This window comes from Cervus canadensis, chromosome 10 (genome assembly GCF_019320065.1).
Source record: "Cervus canadensis isolate Bull #8, Minnesota chromosome 10, ASM1932006v1, whole genome shotgun sequence".
NCBI classification, from domain to species: Eukaryota; Metazoa; Chordata; class Mammalia; order Artiodactyla; family Cervidae; genus Cervus; species Cervus canadensis.
In genome coordinates this window covers 586,804-607,179 of record NC_057395.1, presented here as the reverse complement: position 1 = coordinate 607,179, position 20,376 = coordinate 586,804, and the positions used below count along the sequence as shown (strand labels likewise).

General features: G+C 43.0%; 1 protein-coding gene and 1 long non-coding RNA gene across 11 annotated transcripts in view; both read left to right on the top strand.

Annotated features, from left to right (window-relative positions):
* Nucleotides 1–13,600, top strand: part of NRP1 (neuropilin 1) — a 147,857-nt gene extending 134,257 nt beyond the window's left edge. For 2 of the 5 annotated variants that reach the window (XM_043479542.1, XM_043479540.1), the window contains exons 15-18: nt 3,310–3,584; nt 4,073–4,169; nt 6,549–6,599; nt 9,092–11,922. In XM_043479542.1, coding sequence (XP_043335477.1) covers nt 3,310–3,584; nt 4,073–4,169; nt 6,549–6,599; nt 9,092–9,381 — 713 coding nt within the window. In that variant the 3' untranslated portion in view covers nt 9,382–11,922. Of the gene's footprint in view, nt 1–3,309; nt 3,585–4,072; nt 4,170–6,548; nt 6,600–9,091; nt 11,923–12,513 lie in introns of those variants that run through there. The other 3 variants (XM_043479541.1, XM_043479543.1, XM_043479544.1) reach the window with 2 other exon arrangements.
* A 3,520-nt stretch (nt 13,601–17,120) lies between these two features.
* LOC122448546 overlaps nt 17,121–20,376 on the top strand; it is a 121,490-nt gene continuing 118,234 nt past the window's right edge. For 4 of the 6 annotated variants that reach the window (XR_006271658.1, XR_006271657.1, XR_006271659.1 and 1 more), the window contains exon 1: nt 17,121–18,078. This is a non-coding gene — a long non-coding RNA (uncharacterized LOC122448546). The remainder of the gene's footprint in view (nt 18,079–20,376) is intronic. The other 2 variants (XR_006271660.1, XR_006271655.1) reach the window with 2 other exon arrangements.

Sequence of the window (20,376 nt, the reverse complement as noted above, 5' to 3'; positions counted from 1 at the left end):
TTATTTTCTGGAATTAAAAAGATGCCCTTCCCTAGTAGAGAGTCTCTTAGGCCACTTACTGGAGAATGCTAAATAAACTTAGCAACAGGTTGACCCCTGTGAATAGTAACAAACTGGGCAAATCAGTGTGTGTGGATTAGGACCTGTTTTCTACTCTTCCTGAACTTTTTTCATGAGACATGTCAAACATAAACAAAAGGAGAAAATAGTAAAATGAACCTTCTCTGTCTGTATCCCACCTTCAACACGCATCAGATCCTAGGAATCTCGTTTTACCTCTAGCATCCTGACTCTGAGTGATTTGGAAGCAAGTCTAGACATAGATAGTGTCATTTCATTTATGGCCTAATGCTTACTCTCTTGACCCTCAGAGTGGAAGTGGATTGGGGTCAGGAGTTGAAATCTTGTTCTTTTGAGGAAGATTGTAATCATTCTCCCTGAGCAGGGAGAAACCTCGCCACACCCCAGCTTATAGCCCAAGCCACCTCCTGTCTTACTTTCCTTCTAAGATTAATTAGGGTTGGGGTGCACAGGGAGCTGTCAGCCACTCTAGGACCTCTTACCCATTGCTATCCTCTTTTCCTCCTAGTCATTACTCAGCTTGAGAGATGGACTAAAAAACCATCAATGTCCTGTAAAAAAAAAAAACACATGCATATACTCATACACACACAAAAAAACACCAACCCACAACCTTCCAATCAGTGATACTGACAACACTGCTTGTTCAAGTCATGGTTCCCAGAAGAGACCCCAGAGGGGCATTTGCTGAGGCTGAGACATCTCATTAAGCCCAGGTCCCCCTTGATGAGTGGGCCAGTGGGCTGATGGACAGCCAAAGGGTCCTTCATGCTTTTCCCACTTGGTTGTTCACTCTTCCCCCAGTGAATACAACCATTAAGTAGGTTGAATAGGCCTCTTTCCATCACGGCTACCTCCTTTCCTAATAAGAATGACAAGGAAATTGGATAAAATTGAACTCCTTCAATTGTGAGACACTTTCAATTGAATCTTAAGACAAGCAGTTTTAGAAAACTTAAAATACTTTGACTGTAAATGGCACTGTACGTAGAAATGGCACCAAATTAACCAAATGCAATTAGCTGAAATGAAGGCAGTAATGGTGGAAAAATTGATGCAAAGTGAAGCAAAAAGGCTCAGTAGGATCTGACATTCAAAGGAGGTTAAAAGCTACGTTAGCCAGAGACAAAAGCTAAAAGGCTTACAGAAGTACAGTGCTAATTGAGAAAACGAAGAGAGAGTTCCTGACCTAGAATGCGATAAAACCCTGAAAGGAAAAATATCAGCGCTTTATGTGTTGGAGTGTCAGAAAAGGCAGGCGTGTCTTAGATGAACGGCTGAGAAGTGCGAATCCTTCAGAAGCATTTTCCTCTTTTGTCCTCCCGGGAGCCCTCCAGATCCACCCAGACCAGAAAGAGCCCCCGCAGCACTAAACTTGCAATCATTTGCTGAGTGAGCTGGGTGAGCCTGGCATCTGAAAGGCAGAGACTTGTTAACATGAAAAAGTCTGGATGAAAAGAGCCCCACACACAGGATACGCACACACAGCCCGCCACAGCTCGTGTGCGGCGCTTTGCAAATCAGACGTGGAGGCTTCTGAAAATGAACAGTACCTAGGTATAATAGTCTGTGGCCTGATTTTTAATTTATCAAAGGGATCCCAATTGGTTTTCTGCATCTGACCTCTAACAATGGAGCTGTGTCACTTCTTATAGAGGATTCCCCAAACCCGTGGCAGATGCTAGGAGGGGCACGGGAGATGCAGGTAAAAAGGAGGGAGTCTGAGCCTGGGGGCATTCCCAGTCTGGTTCTGGATGAGAAACGGCTCACCCAGGCCATGGGATGAGGTGTCCAATGGCAGGGGGAGCGGGGGTGGCAGAAGACAGCACGGAAGGGAGCAGAGATGCAGGCCTGGCTCGGGGACCAGCTCAGCCAAGCATCCTCAACTTTCTTCTTCTCCACACGATGGGGGCAAAGGGGCAGAGGCAAGGTGGGGGAAGGTCTTACCTGCCTGTCTTGATGGGCTGAGAGAGGTGGCACGATCACACAGACAGGTGACTATCATTAGGTAAATCAGTGGGAGGAAACGGGGTCTACATGGTCCAGGAGAGACGGAACGCGCACACATTCTGCCGGGGCTGTGGCTTCTGTTTCCCACCCTCCTTTCATTATCCCACCCACTGGTTATATTAAGAGTGCCGAGGAGCCTCTCAGACAAGCAGCCAGGTGAGGGAGGAAGACAGTGGTCAAGGACACATCCACTCCACCCGGGCGCTGCTGACGCAGGACGCGCCCACATACACGCAGTGCAAGGGCAGCTCCCAAACACGCCAGCCCCTGGACAGCACACAGAACGTCCCCCTGCCCACGGAAGCTCGCCGTCAGATCCACGCTTTCATCAGGGGCGGCGTTCGAGTAGCATTTCTATTTGCAGAGCAAACAGTGAAGCATGAGTTGTGTGTTTAGACCAGGTGGTAGCAGGAGGCAGTGCTCCCACCGGGGGTCATTAGCAGCAGAGCCGGGAGTTAGTCCTCCAAGCTCAGCAAGCATCTCCGTTGCCGAAATGGCACATTCTAATAAGCCTCAGAAAAGCAGCCTCTCCGCTCCTGGAACCAGGAGCCCACATCAAACAAGAGCAGGACTCACAGCTGAATTTCAAGCTCTCAGGTGTATTTAAGGAACTTATTAATATAAGCCATTAAAATAAACTAGGATAAAAGAATTGGAATTTGGAGTGGGGGTGGGGGAAATTTGCCAGATTATATGGACAGACAGCAGCTTCATTGTTATCAGGTATTATCGGGCATAACCATTACTATAATGGTTATAGTAACCAAAGCAACATCCACCAGAAGTCTTCCTGCTCCAATGGTAAATAAATAAGAATACATCTAAATATTTACATTTACTCTCTGTGTTCACACACGTGCTGCTCAAGTCTTCAAGCTGCATGGAAATAGGTCTTCCAGTACATCCGATCTGCTTGCAATGGTGTAGAGGCCAACACAAGTCATAGCCCATGTCCATGTGACCTTGCATTCTAGATAAGTGGTATCCGACTATTGAGATTTACAGTCTCCAGCACAAACATCCTTTCACAGAAGCCAAGAGCAGAGCCTTTCAATGCCAGTGAGGTTACCTGCCATTACCCACTTCACCACCAACACCACTGCACAACTGGGTTCTGGTGCTCTGCCCAGGAGAGAAGGTTTGAGAGCAGAACTCGACGGAGAAGAGACAGAGGTTCATGGATCTGGCCGTTCCCCCTAACACAGCTTTTTGTCACAGCAGGAGATGGCAACTTCATCTACTCCCAAGCTGATGAAAACCAAAAGGGCAAAGTGGCTCGCCTGGTGAGCCCCGTGGTTTATTCCCAGAACTCTGCCCACTGCATGACCTTCTGGTATCACATGTCTGGTTCGCACGTGGGCACGCTGAGGGTCAAGCTGCGCTACCAGAAGCCAGAGGAGTATGACCAGCTGGTCTGGATGGCCATCGGACACCAAGGGGATCACTGGAAAGAGGGGCGTGTCCTGCTCCACAAATCTCTGAAGCTTTATCAGGTGGGCCCCCTTCCCTCGGTCGGGGCAGGGAGCTGCTTTAGGGGCACTGGGATGCTGTTTAAAAGCTATGCAAATGAGATGCGGGAATCATTCCAAAAATTATTTCAGGTGTGTCCTCAACCTGAGATACCGATGCACTGATGATCATCTAGGTAGTGTTATTTCATAGTCTCCTAGTTTACAGGCAGAGGACTGATTGCTAAGAGAGAAGGGAAAATGCTACTCTATAATTATTTAGGGCTGTCACAATCAACATTCCTTTTATTTGCTGCTCTTTCCAGTTTTAAATTCTGTATCACACAAAGAAAATCTGAGAAGTTTTATACCATCCCCAAGCAGTTAATAGGGATTGAAGAGCAAATCGCGTGCTCATTCGAAATCTCATGAATTTAATTTACGTGCTGTGACTTGAGCTGCACAAGCATTTGTAAACACTGTTATTTGGGACCGAACATTTAAATACTGTGAAAATGATCTCATTTTGTTAGGTGATTTTTGAGGGTGAAATCGGAAAAGGCAACCTTGGCGGGATTGCGGTGGATGATATTAGCATCAATAACCACATCCCTCAAGAGGACTGTGCAAGTAAGTATGGGTTGCTGTAGAAACCAACACAGCGCTTGCTCAAGGCTGAGTCTCTCCACTTTATGGTCTTTGTCATGCTCACTTAGACCTAGAATTTTAACGTGGGCTATAAGCACATCCTATAGATGTGCTTGCTTTGATGCAACAAGGCATAAAGCTAGGTCAGTCTACCTTCAGCTACCGCATCATCTAATCTGGTTCACTTAGAATGTCTGGTTGGTGTCCATAGAAGTACACCAATAATGTGCAACCCAAAAATCATAGCAAAGAACAAACAATTTCCAGGCCATGCCTAAACATTGTGATGAAAAGTGGAAAACTCAGACATCTGGATAATTCCAGATATCTCAATGTGTAAACAAAATAGGAAGCCTTTGAAATTTTTCATCACGGTGGATTTAATGAAGATTACATTGTGAATGAATCATAGACAACATCATTCTTTGATTTATTATAAAAATAAGTAGAGGTTTCTGACTCTCAGAACAATTGAAATGCCTCAAAAGAATAGATGAAATTTAGAGATTTTGCCTAGCATTTCAGAGTTTATGGATTTTTCTTGGCCTGGTATATATGAATAAAAGTCTTGACATAGAAAACCAATTCATACTCCCAGTTCTTGATATATAATTATAAATAGCATCACTAATGGCAATGTAATAGCACAGTAATTAGTCTTAAGCTCCATTTGCTACACTTAAACTTTTGTTATATATCATGATATAATAGGATGTTAATTATAACAAAATGGAATAAGCCTATTGGGCAAATTTAAGACAAAGGAGGCCTGTTGGCTATAATGGGTTTTTGGTCATTTCAGCAATTTACAAAGCTTTTATTATACAATATATTGGATATATGTAGTCCCTAAAGTGGCAATAATTTGATAGGGTCGATTGAAGAAATTAGAATGAGCAGTGAATAAAGGTCTGCTTCATATTATGTAAGGAAATCTATTTAATGCCACAGTACCTAGCAAACCTTCATAGAAAAAATGATAAGGCTTAATATTTAAGTTACAACTACTTTACAAACTGCCTGGCATCCAGGTCTACACAGTTGCTAATATGTCTATTTGATATAGTTACACAGGGCCTATACTACTTTCATTCCTTCTCCAAGATGGGAAGGCTGATGGTGAAGTTTTTGAAATGGGAGAGCAAACTCCACCAACTGAAACAAGAAGTACATTCAATTTGGTTCAACAGGTTTTCTCTGATCACCTTCTAAGGGCAAAGCAGCATCCTAGTGCTACAGTGGATAGACAGAGGCTAAAACACGTCCCTGAGCCTTTTTCTATTTATGTGACTGGGCTGCTTAGCTGTGGTTACTGCTGGGTGTTATACTCAGAAAGTCATAGCTAAAGCACCGTTAAAACTTTATGTTCTCCTGTCTTTAAAATGGATAACCAACAAGGACCTGCTGTGTAGCACAGGGAACTCTGCTCAATGTTACGTGGCAGCCTGGAAGGGAGGGGAACTTGGGGGAGAATGAATACATGTACATGTGTGGCTGAGTCCCTTTGCTGCCCACCTGAAACCATTACAATGTTGTTAATTGATTATACTCCAATAGAAAATAAAAAGTTTAAAAAAATAGTGAAGAAAAAGAAGACAACTTTGTGTTGCTGTGACAGTAAGAAGTTGTCTAAGATAATTCTACAATTACCCCTTAAATGTGTTTCCTTGAAAATTTAGCCATGGATGCTAGGAGATTATCAGCTCTTTATTAATTATTCATGCATTAATACCACAAATATTTGAGTCATGGAGTGTGTTCTGGACACTGTTCTAAATGCTGGGGACATAGGTGTGAGCCAGGTCCCTGTCCTCTACTCAGAATCATAAAGGACACCAGGACTCCACTCCCCCTGGAGACTTTTTTTTTTTTTATAAGACACAGGATGCAGTCTCTGGCCTTAACGAGCTGACATACTATATGGGAAACCAACTAACACTTAGGAAGCCCTTATCTACAAAAGCACAGGATGGCAGCCATATGTGCAACCCCACTTCTGTTTTCTATTTTTACCAGACTTCCCCACACTCCAAATGCCAGAGTCATTTCCCCACCCTCCCCCCACTCCACTCCCCACCCATCTCCTAAGACAACACACTCTGCTGCAGCAGGGCTTCCTGGATTTAGATCTGACTCCAATTCCCTAATCATTCAGCACTGCCTCTCTATAGCTCTCCAGTTACCTGGTGGGGTCGGATTGTGCTAAGACCTTTGAGGAAAGCCCAGCAGAGCTGCCGGTGATTTGTGTGTGTGTGTGTGTGAGAGAGGGTTGATGTAGTTTGTGTGTATTATATTTGGTTGAGAGTTCAAATATCTCTTTCAATTTTCTTTGACTTGGTTCTTTGACTTTGGTTCTTTCAGAACCAGCAGATCTGGATAAAAAGAACCCAGAAAGTAAAATCGATGAAACAGGTAAGTTTGTCTTGCTGACTGATTTTTAAAACATTTTACATGGCTTTTATTATATTTATGGAGAAACTCTGGAACTCTGGCACACTAGGGTGCTAAGTGAAAGTCACTCAGTCGTGTCTGACTCTTTGCCACCCCATGGACTCTACAGTCCATGGAATTCTCCAGGCCAGAATACTGGAGTAGGTAGCCTTTCCCTTCTGCAGGGTATCTTCCCAACCCAGGGATTGAACCCAGGTCTCCTGCATTGCAGGCGGATTCTTTACCAGCTGAACCACAAGGGAAACCCAGAGTACCAAAGCAGTTTACATAGAATAAACACCCACCCATGTCAGTGGTACTGTGCCTGGGCTATTGTGAGAGTGCCTGATGTAGCCTTGGGAGAGGCAGTGACAGGTTCAGACCGTATCAGGGGTAACCCCGGGGGACGTGTGCTAACCTGGCCCTTCCCTACTGGGCTGAAAGAAGGGCTCAGAGGACAACGCCATGAAATACCATCGTTTTATAACTATGGAAACAGGAAGCGAGTGAAGACTGTTTCTTACCCAAGGTCCTACAGTAGTTTTCCTACAGTAATTTGAAACCAACCCAAATTCTTGTGCCTGATTGAGAACCAGATATAATCTTTAAAGGACTGGAGCCCAGTGTCTGTTTAGACCACCTGTTCCCAGCCTCCGCTACTGAAATCCTCGTTTTGCGATAATGATCACAACATTGATGACAATGATGATGACGATGATGCCAATGAGGGTTTATTGAGGAGCTAGTATGTTCCAGTCACTTTCTATAAGTTCTCTTGTTTAATTCTCACAGCTGTTCTCTGAGTATATTTATCCCCATTTCACGGATGAGGAGACTGAAACTCAGAGCAGTGACTTGTCCTTAAGTAAGATAGGTTAATAACTTCCCAGGTGGCGCTAGTGGTAAAGAATCTGCCTGCAATGCTGGAGACCCAGGTTCAATCCCTGGATCGGTAGGATCCCCTGGAGAAGGAAATGGCAACCCGCTCCAGTATTCTTGCCTGAAGAATTCCATGGACAGAGGAGCCTGGTGGGCTACAAGTTCATGGGGTGGCAAAGAGTAGGACATGACTGAGCAACTTTCACTTCGCTTCACTTAAGACAAGTAATCAGGTGGTAGCCTCAGACTTCAAACTGATTAATTCAAAAGTGTGTTTTCTTTGAACACCGCTTTGTGATCCAGTGCAAGGCATTTGGTTGGAGTGAGGTCCTGCCCGATGTTGTTGTATTCCCAGAAGTCTCCACACCTGTGTTGGACGCTTGCCCCAGCATCACGCCAAGCTGCTGCTAGCAGACCTGTACCCTGTCCATCAGCACCAGTTGCCATCAGAAATGTGGACCTATTAATACCACAGCCAGACTTGGATTTGGTAGAGACAAATAGAGATGGCGCCGTATTCGCGGTTGATCATCTCAACACGAGGCTCATTTAGCTTAGTTACGTGGTCCACACTGAGATGTAAACTTTATTAGGATTGTTTCAAAACAGTGTCGCATCAAGGGAGAGAATATTAACATGTCCCTGTGGCTTCTTTCCCCCTGTAGGGACTTGCATCGCATATTTTTAGTTTCCTTTGATTGGAATCCTTGTTGATCAGAACACCATTAAGTAAACACCAGGCCTGTTGCACATTAACATTCTAGTCTCATTTCTAGTATCAGGTAATGAGGCTCAGAGCTCCCATGTTAATAATTTCTCGTGTTCCACTCTAAAGAAAACATTTCCCCAATGCCTGTGTGCAGAGCTGTGTGACCATCTCCAGTGAAACCACCAGGGCAGCAAAGATGCTGATTATTAAATGTGTTCTGTTCAGCACAACACAGACCTGGCTTCTCGACTGGAGCCATAAGCCATTTAAGATGTCAGCAGCAGGCATGCCCTCATTCTGTCGGAAAGCTCTCTCCTGATTGAGTGAAACCATAGTCGATTTGGGGGGAAACTTGAAGATCGGACTTGTGGTAGGACCACCACCCAGAAGGGCAGCTTGCGCCATATTCTCGTGCAGGATCTGGGGATCAAACAGATGTATCAGGAATGGTTAAATCCCCTGCTAGACCAATGTGGGAAGGAGCATTTTGCAAAGCTTATAGATCTCGTATCTGGCCAAGGACAATAAACACAGATTATAGTCTGACGGAGGGCGGGCTGCATAAAATCTGAATTAGATTAGAACCCAGCCCTCACTGCTTGCCCAGAAACAGTGGTTTCCACGTGCTAAGCTTTCTGTCGGAATCACAGCACCAAAGCCCCAATACCTTCCCTCCCACGCGTTGATTCCCAGCAACTCTCAGACATAAACGCTGGTGTTTCTTGGCAATGGAGGAGCCAAACCCCACCGCAGGAATCCCCCACAGGCTTTCTTGGGAAGGACAGCCCAGAACCAGATGTGTGCTCAACTTCTTGTCCATTTCGCTGTCTCCCGTCATCCGGTGTGTGAGCAGTGCTCACGGAGCCAATTTTGTTTTTCTCGCCAGGGAGCACACCAGGCTACCAAGGCGCGGGAGAAGGTGATGAGAACATCTCCAGGAAGCCGGGCAACGTGCTGAAGACCCTGGACCCCATCCTCATCACCATCATCGCCATGAGTGCCCTGGGTGTCCTCCTGGGCGCCGTCTGCGGGGTGGTGCTGTACTGTGCCTGTTGGCACAACGGGATGTCAGAACGAAACTTATCTGCCCTGGAGAACTATAACTTTGAACTCGTGGATGGCGTGAAGTTGAAAAAAGACAAACTGAACCCACAGAGTACTTACTCGGAGGCATGAAAGCAGACAAGAGGTGAGCAGGCGAGCAGGAAGAGTGGAGCGGAGGACAGAGCTTAAGCTGGGGACCGGCTGATCTTTCACTGTTCAGGCTGGGAAGCGCGTTGATGACGCCAAGCCAGGTTTTTCTCAGGAGCTTCAATGAGTTTGGCCGACAGACACGGACACCTTAGCTGTGTTAGCAATCGGAATCCTGTACAGTCAAGCTTCTTTCTGTTGGTTTCGTTGGAATAATCCAATGCTGGTGTTGAGACCAAGTATAATCATTCAAAGGACTCCCCCTTTCCCCTTCTCTCTCCTCTTCCTCTTCTGGATTCTTTTCGGAAACTGTGCAAAATCCAAGATGCTGGCACCAAGTGTATCAAGCAGGGCCCCTTTGACGGACACGCTACCTGCAGCCCAGTGCCCAGAATATATTCGAATCACCGCCTTTCAGTGGACTCCTGAAGCTGGCCTTGTGTATAATCGCCCGCGTCGTGGATAGGCAAAGAAGGAGTAGGATGTTTTCTGTTAAAGTATACCGTAGCCTCAGTACCAGTCTAGTGTGTCAGCTCTGTTTACGAAGCAATACCGTCAGATTTCCTCGATGTTTTCCAGTGTTGTACTCAACCTCGTGCTGTGAACTCCATACAGAAAACTGTGCCATCATAAACAATGCTGGCAACTGGGTGTGATGCGGACAACCGCAACGAAGAATCCTCGGCACTGGCTAGTCCACGTCCTCTCAAGTGCCTTTTCGTTTGTACTGGTTCTCATTGTGTTACATTCACCCGCCCTGTTTTTCGCTGGTGAAAGCCCTCTTCTTGAATCAAACCCTGGGGGCCTGCTGACGAAGAAGAAAGTATATTTTAGTGTGAGATGTCAGCCTCCAGGAAGGCAAGGGCTCCGAAGATTTGGCAACGTGGCTTAATCGTTCCGCTTTTTCCGTAGTTCAATTTCATGTCTCTTGACCCTTTTGTATAAAGCTGCAATATTCTCTCTTACTGTTCTTTCATATGGAATGTATTTTCAAATGTAAACTCTTTCTCTGCTAGCCCTCTGTCTTTTTCCTCTCTTAGGATTTAAGCATTTGCCATTCTTCAGAAAAGAAACTTGCAGCTTTAACCTGCTGGGAATGGCAAACAATTTTACTAGACTTTATGTTGGAAAAATAAATAAATAAGGGAAATTCCTAACTTTGCCCTCCAAAGTATAACTTTGGTTTCCTTGTTAACTGGTTAAAGTGACAGTATCTTTTTTCCTAAAGCCATTTATCTATACCAATCAAAATAATCTTCGATAGAAATGTTTGCATTTAATAGAAATAGTGGTTAAGTTGAGGAAAGAAATAATTGGCTTTCAAGTGAGACCCAAAGGGATGAAATTCCCTCAAAATCCAAAAATCAGAGATTTTTACATCCAAGTACACGAAAATGACCCATGAGAACCTTCTTGTTTTGGTATTGAGTCAGGCAAGGGAAGTGGAAGAAGGAATGGTTAATTTAAGAAAGCAGCCATAAATTCTGGTGCCTGGGGATGGAATATTTTAAGATAAGAGAGAGGAAGAAAAGGAGTAAAGTCAAAACAAATATTCTTAAAAATCCATTCAGCAGCAACCCTGAAAAAACAGGAGACTTAGTGAAAGCTTCTAGAAACTTCCATTGGCTCACAATGAGAAAGCCTGCCTTGGAGCTGGCAAGACCTAAGCCTCCAGTGGCGCAGAGAAGTAAATGTCTTCTGAGGCAGCATGTGAATTAGCCCAAAGAAGCTTTGGTGGTTTTCCGTGTGTTTGTGCCCTGCCATGTAGTACAGAAGAACTTCCTCCCTCCCGCACTGCTGTAGGTCTCACTCAAGTACATTTGTGGGGGTCACATTTGCATCATGGAGCTGAAAGTCCATTCATCCTGGTTTAATTGAAATGAGAATGCCTTTTGTTTCCAGGAAAGTATTGATCACTATGAAAGAAGAATAGATTCTAACCCCCAGGGGCATCCATTCAGCCATTATAATCATACCCAGACGAAAGCATTAAGACTTGATTTTTTTTTAAGGCAACAGACTTAAAGTTGTCCTCAGCCAAGGAAAAATGATACTGCAACTTTAAATTTTAAAGTATCTTGCACTGATAAATATATTTAAAAATTATATGTTTATAAAGTTATTAATTTGTAAAGGCAGTGTTACAAAATGTTCAGTTTATATTGTTTTAGATTGTTTCATAATTTTAAAAGGTGTAAAATAACATATTTTTTTCTTTATTGAGATCTATAAATCTTTCTGTAGTAAAATGTTTTCATTTTACTGGTATATTATTGCTTCATGTTTTGTACCATCATAAAATTTTGTGCAAATTTTTTTTACAGAAATTTTTATTTTCTATGACAATATGACACTTGTAAATTGTTGTTTCAAAATGAACAGCGAAGCCTTAACTTTAAATGACATTTGTATTCTCAGACACTGAGTTGCATAAAACAACCACATAGAACTGAACTGTAACTTAAATTCCAAACTATGACTACTACATTCCAAAGAAACAGTTGAATTAAACATTTTCATAAAATATCCCAAACCTGATGGCTTTTATTATATTAGCTTTGTTATTGTTAAAGAAATTGGTATTATTCCAGCATCAAATAACTTTCAAGATTTTTTTAAGTTCTTTTTTTAAAATAATATCCTAATAAGGAGAGAAGATTAAGAAAACATTTCCTGAAAGTAGAACATCAACCCAAATTGGACACTTGTCAAGATAAGGCATAAAGAATTTGGCCTTATAAGTGGAAATTTTTCAACTCCAAATCTTGTGTCAAATGTTTCTATACTCCATTTAGTAAAGTTTTTTTTTTTTAAATGAAATTCCCATATGTCTGTTGGTAAGCTTTGTTCTTATAGAAAATAGGTAATAAACCGGATAGTGTTTATGCATGTAGCTGTGCTAAATTTCATTAGAGGTCAAAGCTAAGCATGGCATTGCAGCTGGCTACTTGGTAATTCTTAGAAAATTTTGAGTCCATCCAGGACCAAAATAACAGTAGTATAGTAATAATAATAATTACAATAACAAAGACAAGAAGGGTGGAATCAAAGCATGCTCTGTAGGACGAGTACCATTCACAAACCAACAGTTCTTTCCTTACCTTCCTCTGATTATAGGAAAATTTAATTCTGAAGTGCAGAAGATCTATGAAGGTGGACTGCTCTGCACAGCTCTTCCCAGTGAATCAATATTCCTCCTTTTCTCTGGACACTGATGTCTTTGGCATCTTCTAAGTTTTAACTAAGAAGAGAACATTTGCCCTACTCAGTGGAGTTTTAGGTTTCTCTGCATAGAGAAGGGACTTCCCTGATGGCTCATCAGGTAAAGAATCTGTGTGCAATGCAGGAAAACAGAAGATGTGGGTTCAGTTCCCAGATTAGGAAGATCCCCTGGAGGAGGAAAATGGCAACCAACTCCAGGATTCTTTCCTGAAAAATCCCATGGATAGAGGAGCAGAGTTGGGTATTCACCTTACTGAACTTAAATTCTATTTATGTTCATGGGTATACCCAGAAAACATGACTTACGATGAATCTACCAGAATTAATCCAGACATACTTCTGAACTAAGGGCCATAGATTTCATGGGTTCTGTTTCCTTGTTTGAGAAACCTTAAACATAAATGCTTTCGACCCATTTCTTACCCCTAGTTAGCAGCTAAGCTAGGCTTTTCTTCCTGGGTTTAAGGAGCTAAATCACTGTATAATTCTTCCCAAAGTCAAGAATTAAATATGTCACAAAGACTGAAACATTCAACTTAAAATGTGAAAATTATTTATCATTCCATCTACTGTCTTCCCTGCTAACATATTAATCACCACTTGGGCTGGATTGTACTTTATCTTTTTGCAAATCAGAAGGATTTTGTAATACTCCATGATGTTTCTGCTTCCTGGTGATAATCAGAGCTGTTGTGTTGCAATGAAAAGCAGTTCTGCCAGAATTTCCCTAAACTCTATAATGAAGGAATCTTAAGCAGCTTTTCAGCTCACAGGTTGAGAAGCCAGAGGGAAAGGAACTTCGAACTAAGTAGAATTTAGGACCAAGAAGTAAATGAGACCTGTGTGATCTCTGGCATTATTTTTTTAATATTCCAAAGAAACATTGCGAAGTGATACAAATAAGACCATCATATTATCATATACAAGTCACTTCTTATAGCTGTACCATGAACCAATTATATAATTTCAGGAAAGAAGGAATAAACTCCATGGGAAACTTATATGGTGATGATGCTATACTTCTTTATATTGAGAACATTCTACTTTCGCAGCAGCTCTGGGAGCTAATCTTTGTCATTATTCCTCTTTATAAATGAGGAATCCAAAGTTTAGGCAAGTTGAAGGGTGAATCCAGGATGGATCTGGTCTCATCTCCCCTTCCATTTCCCCTATCACACCATAACCCTGCCTGTATGAGCGTGAGAAGTGCCCATAGAGTGCCTGGCTACTCAAGCCAGTATCAGCAGCATCCCCTGAAAGTCTCTTAGAAAAGCAGAGTCTCAGGACATGCCCCAGACACACTGAGTCCTTTTAACAAGATCCCTGGATGACTCACATGCCCATCCATTTGGGTCTGAGAAGCACTGACCAGCCTGCAGGTATACTATGCCAGGTATTCCAGAGTTTACCTGGTGGTTTCAGGATACTCCAAGACAGGGAACACACCTGCAGATTTCTCAAAGCACTTTACCAAAGAGTCTGAGCAGCTGGAAAACAGTAAAATTAGAAAATTGGAAATCTCACTCACTGAGCCTAGAAGCATGTTGCTGGTGAGGACCCTTCATGTGGACTTCTCTGAGAGGAAGAGATAATGGCTCATGAAGTATGTTGCTTGATGAAACATTTAAAGTGCTATAAAGAAAAGCAAATGGGACTTGCCAGGTGGCACTAGTAGTAAAAAACCCGTCTGCCAATGCAGGAGATGTAAGAGACTTGGGTTCAGTTCTTGGTTGAAAAGATCCCCTGGAGGAGGGCATGGCAACCCATTCCAGTATTCTTGCCTGGAGAATCCCATGGACAGAGGAGCCTGCAGGTCTAATAGTCCATGGGGTCGCAAAGAGTCAGACATGACCGAAGCGACTTAGCACACACACAGCGCGAAGCAAACACTCTGTTACTCATCAGTGTGATCAGGAGGAAAGAGGAGGATCCATTTGTGAAGAGCCAAATCCTTTTGTTCAAAAGGAGTTGCCTCATTCATCACACAGTTTACTGCTTTCCAAAGGTGCTGAAATCCTGATTCGTGTTAAAATCATGAATGGTAAAATCCTGAATGGTAAAATAAAGGTCCCATGAGCCAATTCTATCATCTTCTCTAAAATCCTGAATAGTGAAACTAGGTTGAACCCAATTTAATCTTGCTTCAATAATTTCTAATCTTGTTTCTTGGGGTCCTTATTACAAATAAGCAAGAAACTCTAGGGTAATAGTTTTGCTGCCCAGTGACTCCCAAGAGAAGGTTTTTCTATACAGAAAGATGGTCTTTCTAGACCATATAGAATGGTACCTATTATGATGTAGGAGTTCAATAAATGTGTAACATTCATAACCAAAGGTGGTTTAGTCACTAAGTTATGTCTGACTCTTGCGACCCCATGGACTGTAGCCCACCAGGCTCCTCTGTCCATGGGATTTTCCAGGCAAGAATACTGGAATGGTTTGCCATTTCCTTCTCCAGGGGATCTTTCCGACCCAGGGATCAAACCTGGGTCTCTTGCACTGCAGGCACATTCTTTACCAACTGACCGAATTTTATTAATATCACTGCCCTATTTTTTTTTTCATTTATTTTGATTAGTTGGAGGCTAATTACTTTACAATATTGTAGTGGTTTTTGCCATACATTGATATGAATCAGCCATGGACTTACATGTGTTCCCCATCACTGCCCTATTAATAGAGTTGGAAATCTCTTGCTCTGACAGAATGTTGGGTTGAAATGGACCTGTTCTCTGGTGATGGTACTATAACAGAGCCTCACCCTTCAGCAGCTTGAATGAGACAACTTGCCAGGATAGAGAGTAGGTCTGGTCTCTGGGATGCTCCTTTCAGTGATGTGAGCATCTCCCCTGCCCATCACTTTTAATGTGAGTTAATTAACACCCTCTTCAAGGCTCCATCATCTTGCAGAGAGGTGGTGCTGGCAACACTAATGATCTTGATGTAATCCTGTCGGGAAGCCATTCCATGGCTTATTAGGCTATCGTTGCTCTAATTTCATCCAACTTCTGAAAAATTTCAAAATTGACTAAATTGCTTCTTGGACTCTGAATATGTGATTCTATTTAAAGCAGATTCGATCATTACCCTCAGATCATTTTCAAAATTTCTGCTGTTATTCATGCCTTCTATCTAAAAAAACCTTATTCTAGAATCTTAGACATAATTTTCCTTGGGTCATCTTTTAATTTTATGTATATTCAAGCTACCTAAGTTCCAATGAATTATGAGAAGAAATACTCTGTCATCCAAATAACATCCTTTTGATTTATTTCCTGTATTTATTAGAAAGTTTGGGTGTTTGGAGAGATCCACACAGTGACCCAGCTTGGTTTTGGTCCCTGTCCCCTTAAGCACCCAGAGCTCGGACAACAGATGTGAGTGCTTCAGCTAATCAGCAAGTGCATTATTGAATCTACTCTATGAAAACTTCTTAACTCCTTATCATCACGACCACTGCAATTTTCTGTATGCTCACTGTGTACCAAACTTTACTGGATGTTTCCACTAACACTTAAAACAATCTTATGAATTGAGGTTACAACAGCTGAGGTACAGGATTTCCCTGGTGGTCCAGTGGTTAAGAATCTACCTGTCAATGCAGGGGACACAGGTTTGATACCTGCTCTGGGAGAATCCCACACACCACAGGGCAACTAAACCCATGTGCCACAACTATTGAAGCCCACAGTCTAGAGCCCATGCTCTGCAACAAGAGAAGCCACAGCAATGAGAAGCCCATGCACTGCAGCTATAGAGCAGCCCCCTCTCACCACAACTAGAGAAAGCCCATACATAGCAACAAAGACCCAGCGTAGCCAAAAGTAAACAAATATTTTTTTTAATAACAAAATTTTTTTTTTAAAAACAGGTCAAATTATACCCAGAGTGCAATCCTATATCTGCTCCCTATTTTTTCTTTCCATATAAATCATCACCTTTTTGTTTACTATATACCTTACTCACTTATTTTATTATCCATCTATACTGAAAAGTGAAAAAAAGTGAGCGTTAGCCACTCAGTCGTGTCCAACATTTTGCATCCCCTTGGACTGTAACCTTCCAGGCTCCTCTGTCCATGGAATTCTCCAGGCAAGAATACTTGAGTGGGTAGCCATTCCCTTCTCCAGGGAATCTTCCTGACCCAGGGATCAAACCCAGGTCTCCTGTACTGTGTGCAGATTCTTAACCATCTGAGCCACCCGGGGCCCCGGGGAAGCCCCACTAATACTAACAGAATGCAAATTCTACACAGACAGTGACTTTTGTGTATTGAGTTCTCTGCGGTTTCCGCAGCACATAGAATAGCTCCTGTCACACTATAGGTCCTAAATAAGTGTTGTTGAATGAAGGAGCCATGGTGATTGGTTGGAAAAAGAGAACTTCAGTGGAAATGGAAAATGGGGGGGGGGGGAGTGGAATTTCAGGGCAGGTTTAACCTACCAGAAGTTTGTTCTGGAGCAAGAACTTGGAGGGTTCATATATCGAGTTTTTTTCTTAAAAATGTCTTTCACACCCTACTGAAACAGAGCAGGACCCTATGGTCCTTGCAACTCCTGTCCTCAGCTTACCTTTTATATGTAGAAAAACTTCAGCCAAACAATAAGTTTAATCAGAGAATTGAGAAAATACACAAAGGAAAACACTCAAATGAGACCAAGTAATAATAGTTTGGTCATTAAGCAATGTCAAGGACCTTTAGTTCCTCCTCAAAGGCTACAGATAATATTCTGAGCCATATCTTACAAACTGTCTTATAGATACTGAAACCCCCCACCAGCTGAAAGAGGTTAACGACATGATGGTCAGACTGTAGCCATGACAGAAGCAGCCACAGTTCTGAGAACGGAACTCAAAGAAATGGGAACAAATCAACTGTGGAACTAAAGGTTAAGTGTACTTAAAACAATTAAGACGACACTGATCAGACCACCCTGTGACCAATTTCAAGATGACAGTCAGCCGACTGTGCCGTTTCCTCCCTCCATCGCTAAAATGGCTCTTGCCCTGTGATTGTGTCAGGGGGGAGCTGGCCTTTGGACAGAAGTCTGCCCTCCCCCACCCATCCCCCGCACAGGTTGCCAGCCTTTGAAATAAAGCAAACTGCCCTTTCTACCAACTCCGCGTCTTTATCGGCTTTAGAGTGACGAGCAGCGGAATCCCCACTCCCGGTCGGGGTTTTGGCTCCCGCCGTGGGGCTCTCGCGACATCTGGCTTCCGGGATTTTCCCGAGCAACATCGCCGCCATGAGGGCGCACCAGGGTGGCTGTGAGGAGCCGCTGCTCATGGCTGCCTGTCCCAAGGAGAGGGGTTTGGGGAAATGTTCCTAGTGGCTGCTGAAACCATTTGCTTCGGGGATCCTCCCTGTGTCTCCTCTGCTCGGCACTGGCTGTTAACTTACGCTTTTCCTTGGTGGAACGGAAACATGCGTCTGGACAAGCTGAGGAGCTCCAAGACGCAGTAAGTCAGTCAGTCCACTGGTGTGCAGCTGGGCTAACTTCTTTTGAGCACAAAGTGCTCCAAGTTTGGGTATTTGGCTAGTTGGTTCTGATGTGTGTCTGACTTCGAGGACCTTTTGTGAGGACAAAGTGCTATTTGGGCATTGCCAGTTGGTTCTGACGTGTGTCTGTCGTGGAGGACCGTTTGTGTTGGGGAAGAGTTTGCTAGTATTTGTGACAGTTCTGTTTTCTGATTTGTGAATGTATATTCCCTCCCTGGAAATGAATTACATCCCCCCATTAGGGGATGGGAAATTTGGTGCGGCAGAACCAACTCATTCTTTAATTTCTTCCTTTAGTGATGAAAGTTAAAGTCTCTCTGTCTTGTCTGACTCATTGCGACCCCATGGACTTTGTAGTCCATGGGATTTTCCAGGCCAGAATACTGGAGTCGGTAGCCTTTCCCTTCTCCAGGAGATCTTCCCAGCCCAGAGATTGTACCCAGGTCTCCCGTATTGCAGGCAGATTCTTTACCAGCTGAACCACAAGGGAAATTCTCTTTTAGTGATAGAATTCCCGTTTCACCTGACCGTCTGACTTCCCGGGAGAAAGACTACCTTTCCCAGCCCCTCTTGCTACTCTGTGCCCTTGTGACTACAATCGAGGCAGTCATATGGGAGAGGAAGTGATGCTTGAAACCTCAGGTTCCTATCTTTAAAAAAGAGTAATTATGGCCTTTTCTTGCTCTTTTCCCCTTCACACTGCCTGCCTGTGGATGTACCAGTGAAAGCCAAGTACCACCATAATGCATAGACAGATTGACAAGCAGGTAGAATTCAGGCTCCCTGACAGGTCTGTGCCACCAACCCAGATGGTTTATGTTCAGTTAGTTACGTAGTTCAGTTCAGTTCAGTTGCTCAGTCGTGTCTGACTCTTTGTGACCCCATGAACTGCAGCATGCCAGGCCTCGCTGTCCATCACCAACTCCTGGAGTTTACCCAAACTCATGTCCATTGAATCAGTGATGCCATCCAACCGTCTCATCCTCTGTCATCCCCTTCTCCAAGAGAAATACAAATTTCTATGTTGTTTAAATCACTGTGGCTTTGACATTTGTGGCTAAACCAGTATAACATCTAATAACTGATTAGATGTTGAATTTAGAACATTGAACAAAATCTTAAAATTGAGCCCAGATACGCTAACAAACATGATCTTGCCCCCCTCTTTTCTCATTTTGCTCACACTGTACATCAGACAGAGTGAGGAGAAAGTCAAGAGTTAGCCATTCTATGTCAGAGCAAAGATATGGTCCAGGCTCAGTGGTCCAAGCATAAACAGGATAAAGAGAAGCATCTGGGCACCAGATAAATAACAGAAAACACAAAAACATCATAAAAAAAAAAAAACCACAATCTAGGAAAAAACATAAATCAAGAAACCAAAGCAACAACAGTTATTTGGTGTTATATATAGAATATGAATAAGCAAAAACTTATAATTAGAAAATAAAATAACAGGATATGACAGAAATAGGACTTTCAAACTTAAGCCAAATGGCTGAACAAACTAACATCATTACAGGTTTAATAAATAACTTAATAAAGAACAAAATAGTTTTGAGAACAGAATTACTGGCATTATTCATCCATAGTATCCAAGACAGGAATGAAACAGAGCTCTTTCTAGAGAAACCTAACCCCTGAAATTCTCTCTCATTGGTTTTAATCTCCTGATGCATAAATCCCTGCCTTAAGGACCAAACATCCCTGTTTCTGTGCAGCTTCTGGAGAAATTCTTAGTGAGACTCAGAATGGAGTGGAGAACAAGATGCCAGAGGGAGCCAGGAGAAAACTCAGAGACGTTCAAGTATTAAATCATGAAGAGGTGATCATTTGCATTCCTGGCCTCCAAGAGGTTCACATTTCATTAGCTTTGGAGCAATGGTATCAGAATATGATGCAGTCCCAGTGGGATTGAAATTTGTCATTTCCTGTTGAGGAACAGGGTGGTTTTTTGTTTTTTTGTTTTTTTTTAATTTATTAAGTGCTGAAGTGTCTGCATGTTACTCTAACTTCTAAGGATAAAGTACATTCATGTGTTCAGTGCTCTGGGGAAGGCTCCAGAGTGTGCACATTTGAGGATGGGGTCTCCTCAGGCATTTTCACTCCTGTTACAAAGATCCTAGAAAATCAGCTGGTGGCCATCTCACCCCAAACATGAAGGAAGGAGGAACAAAATATTGTAGAGGTAACCCAGTAACTGAAACTGGTGGGATGACCGAGGAAGACAATAGGAGGAGAAAACCCTTCATCAAAAG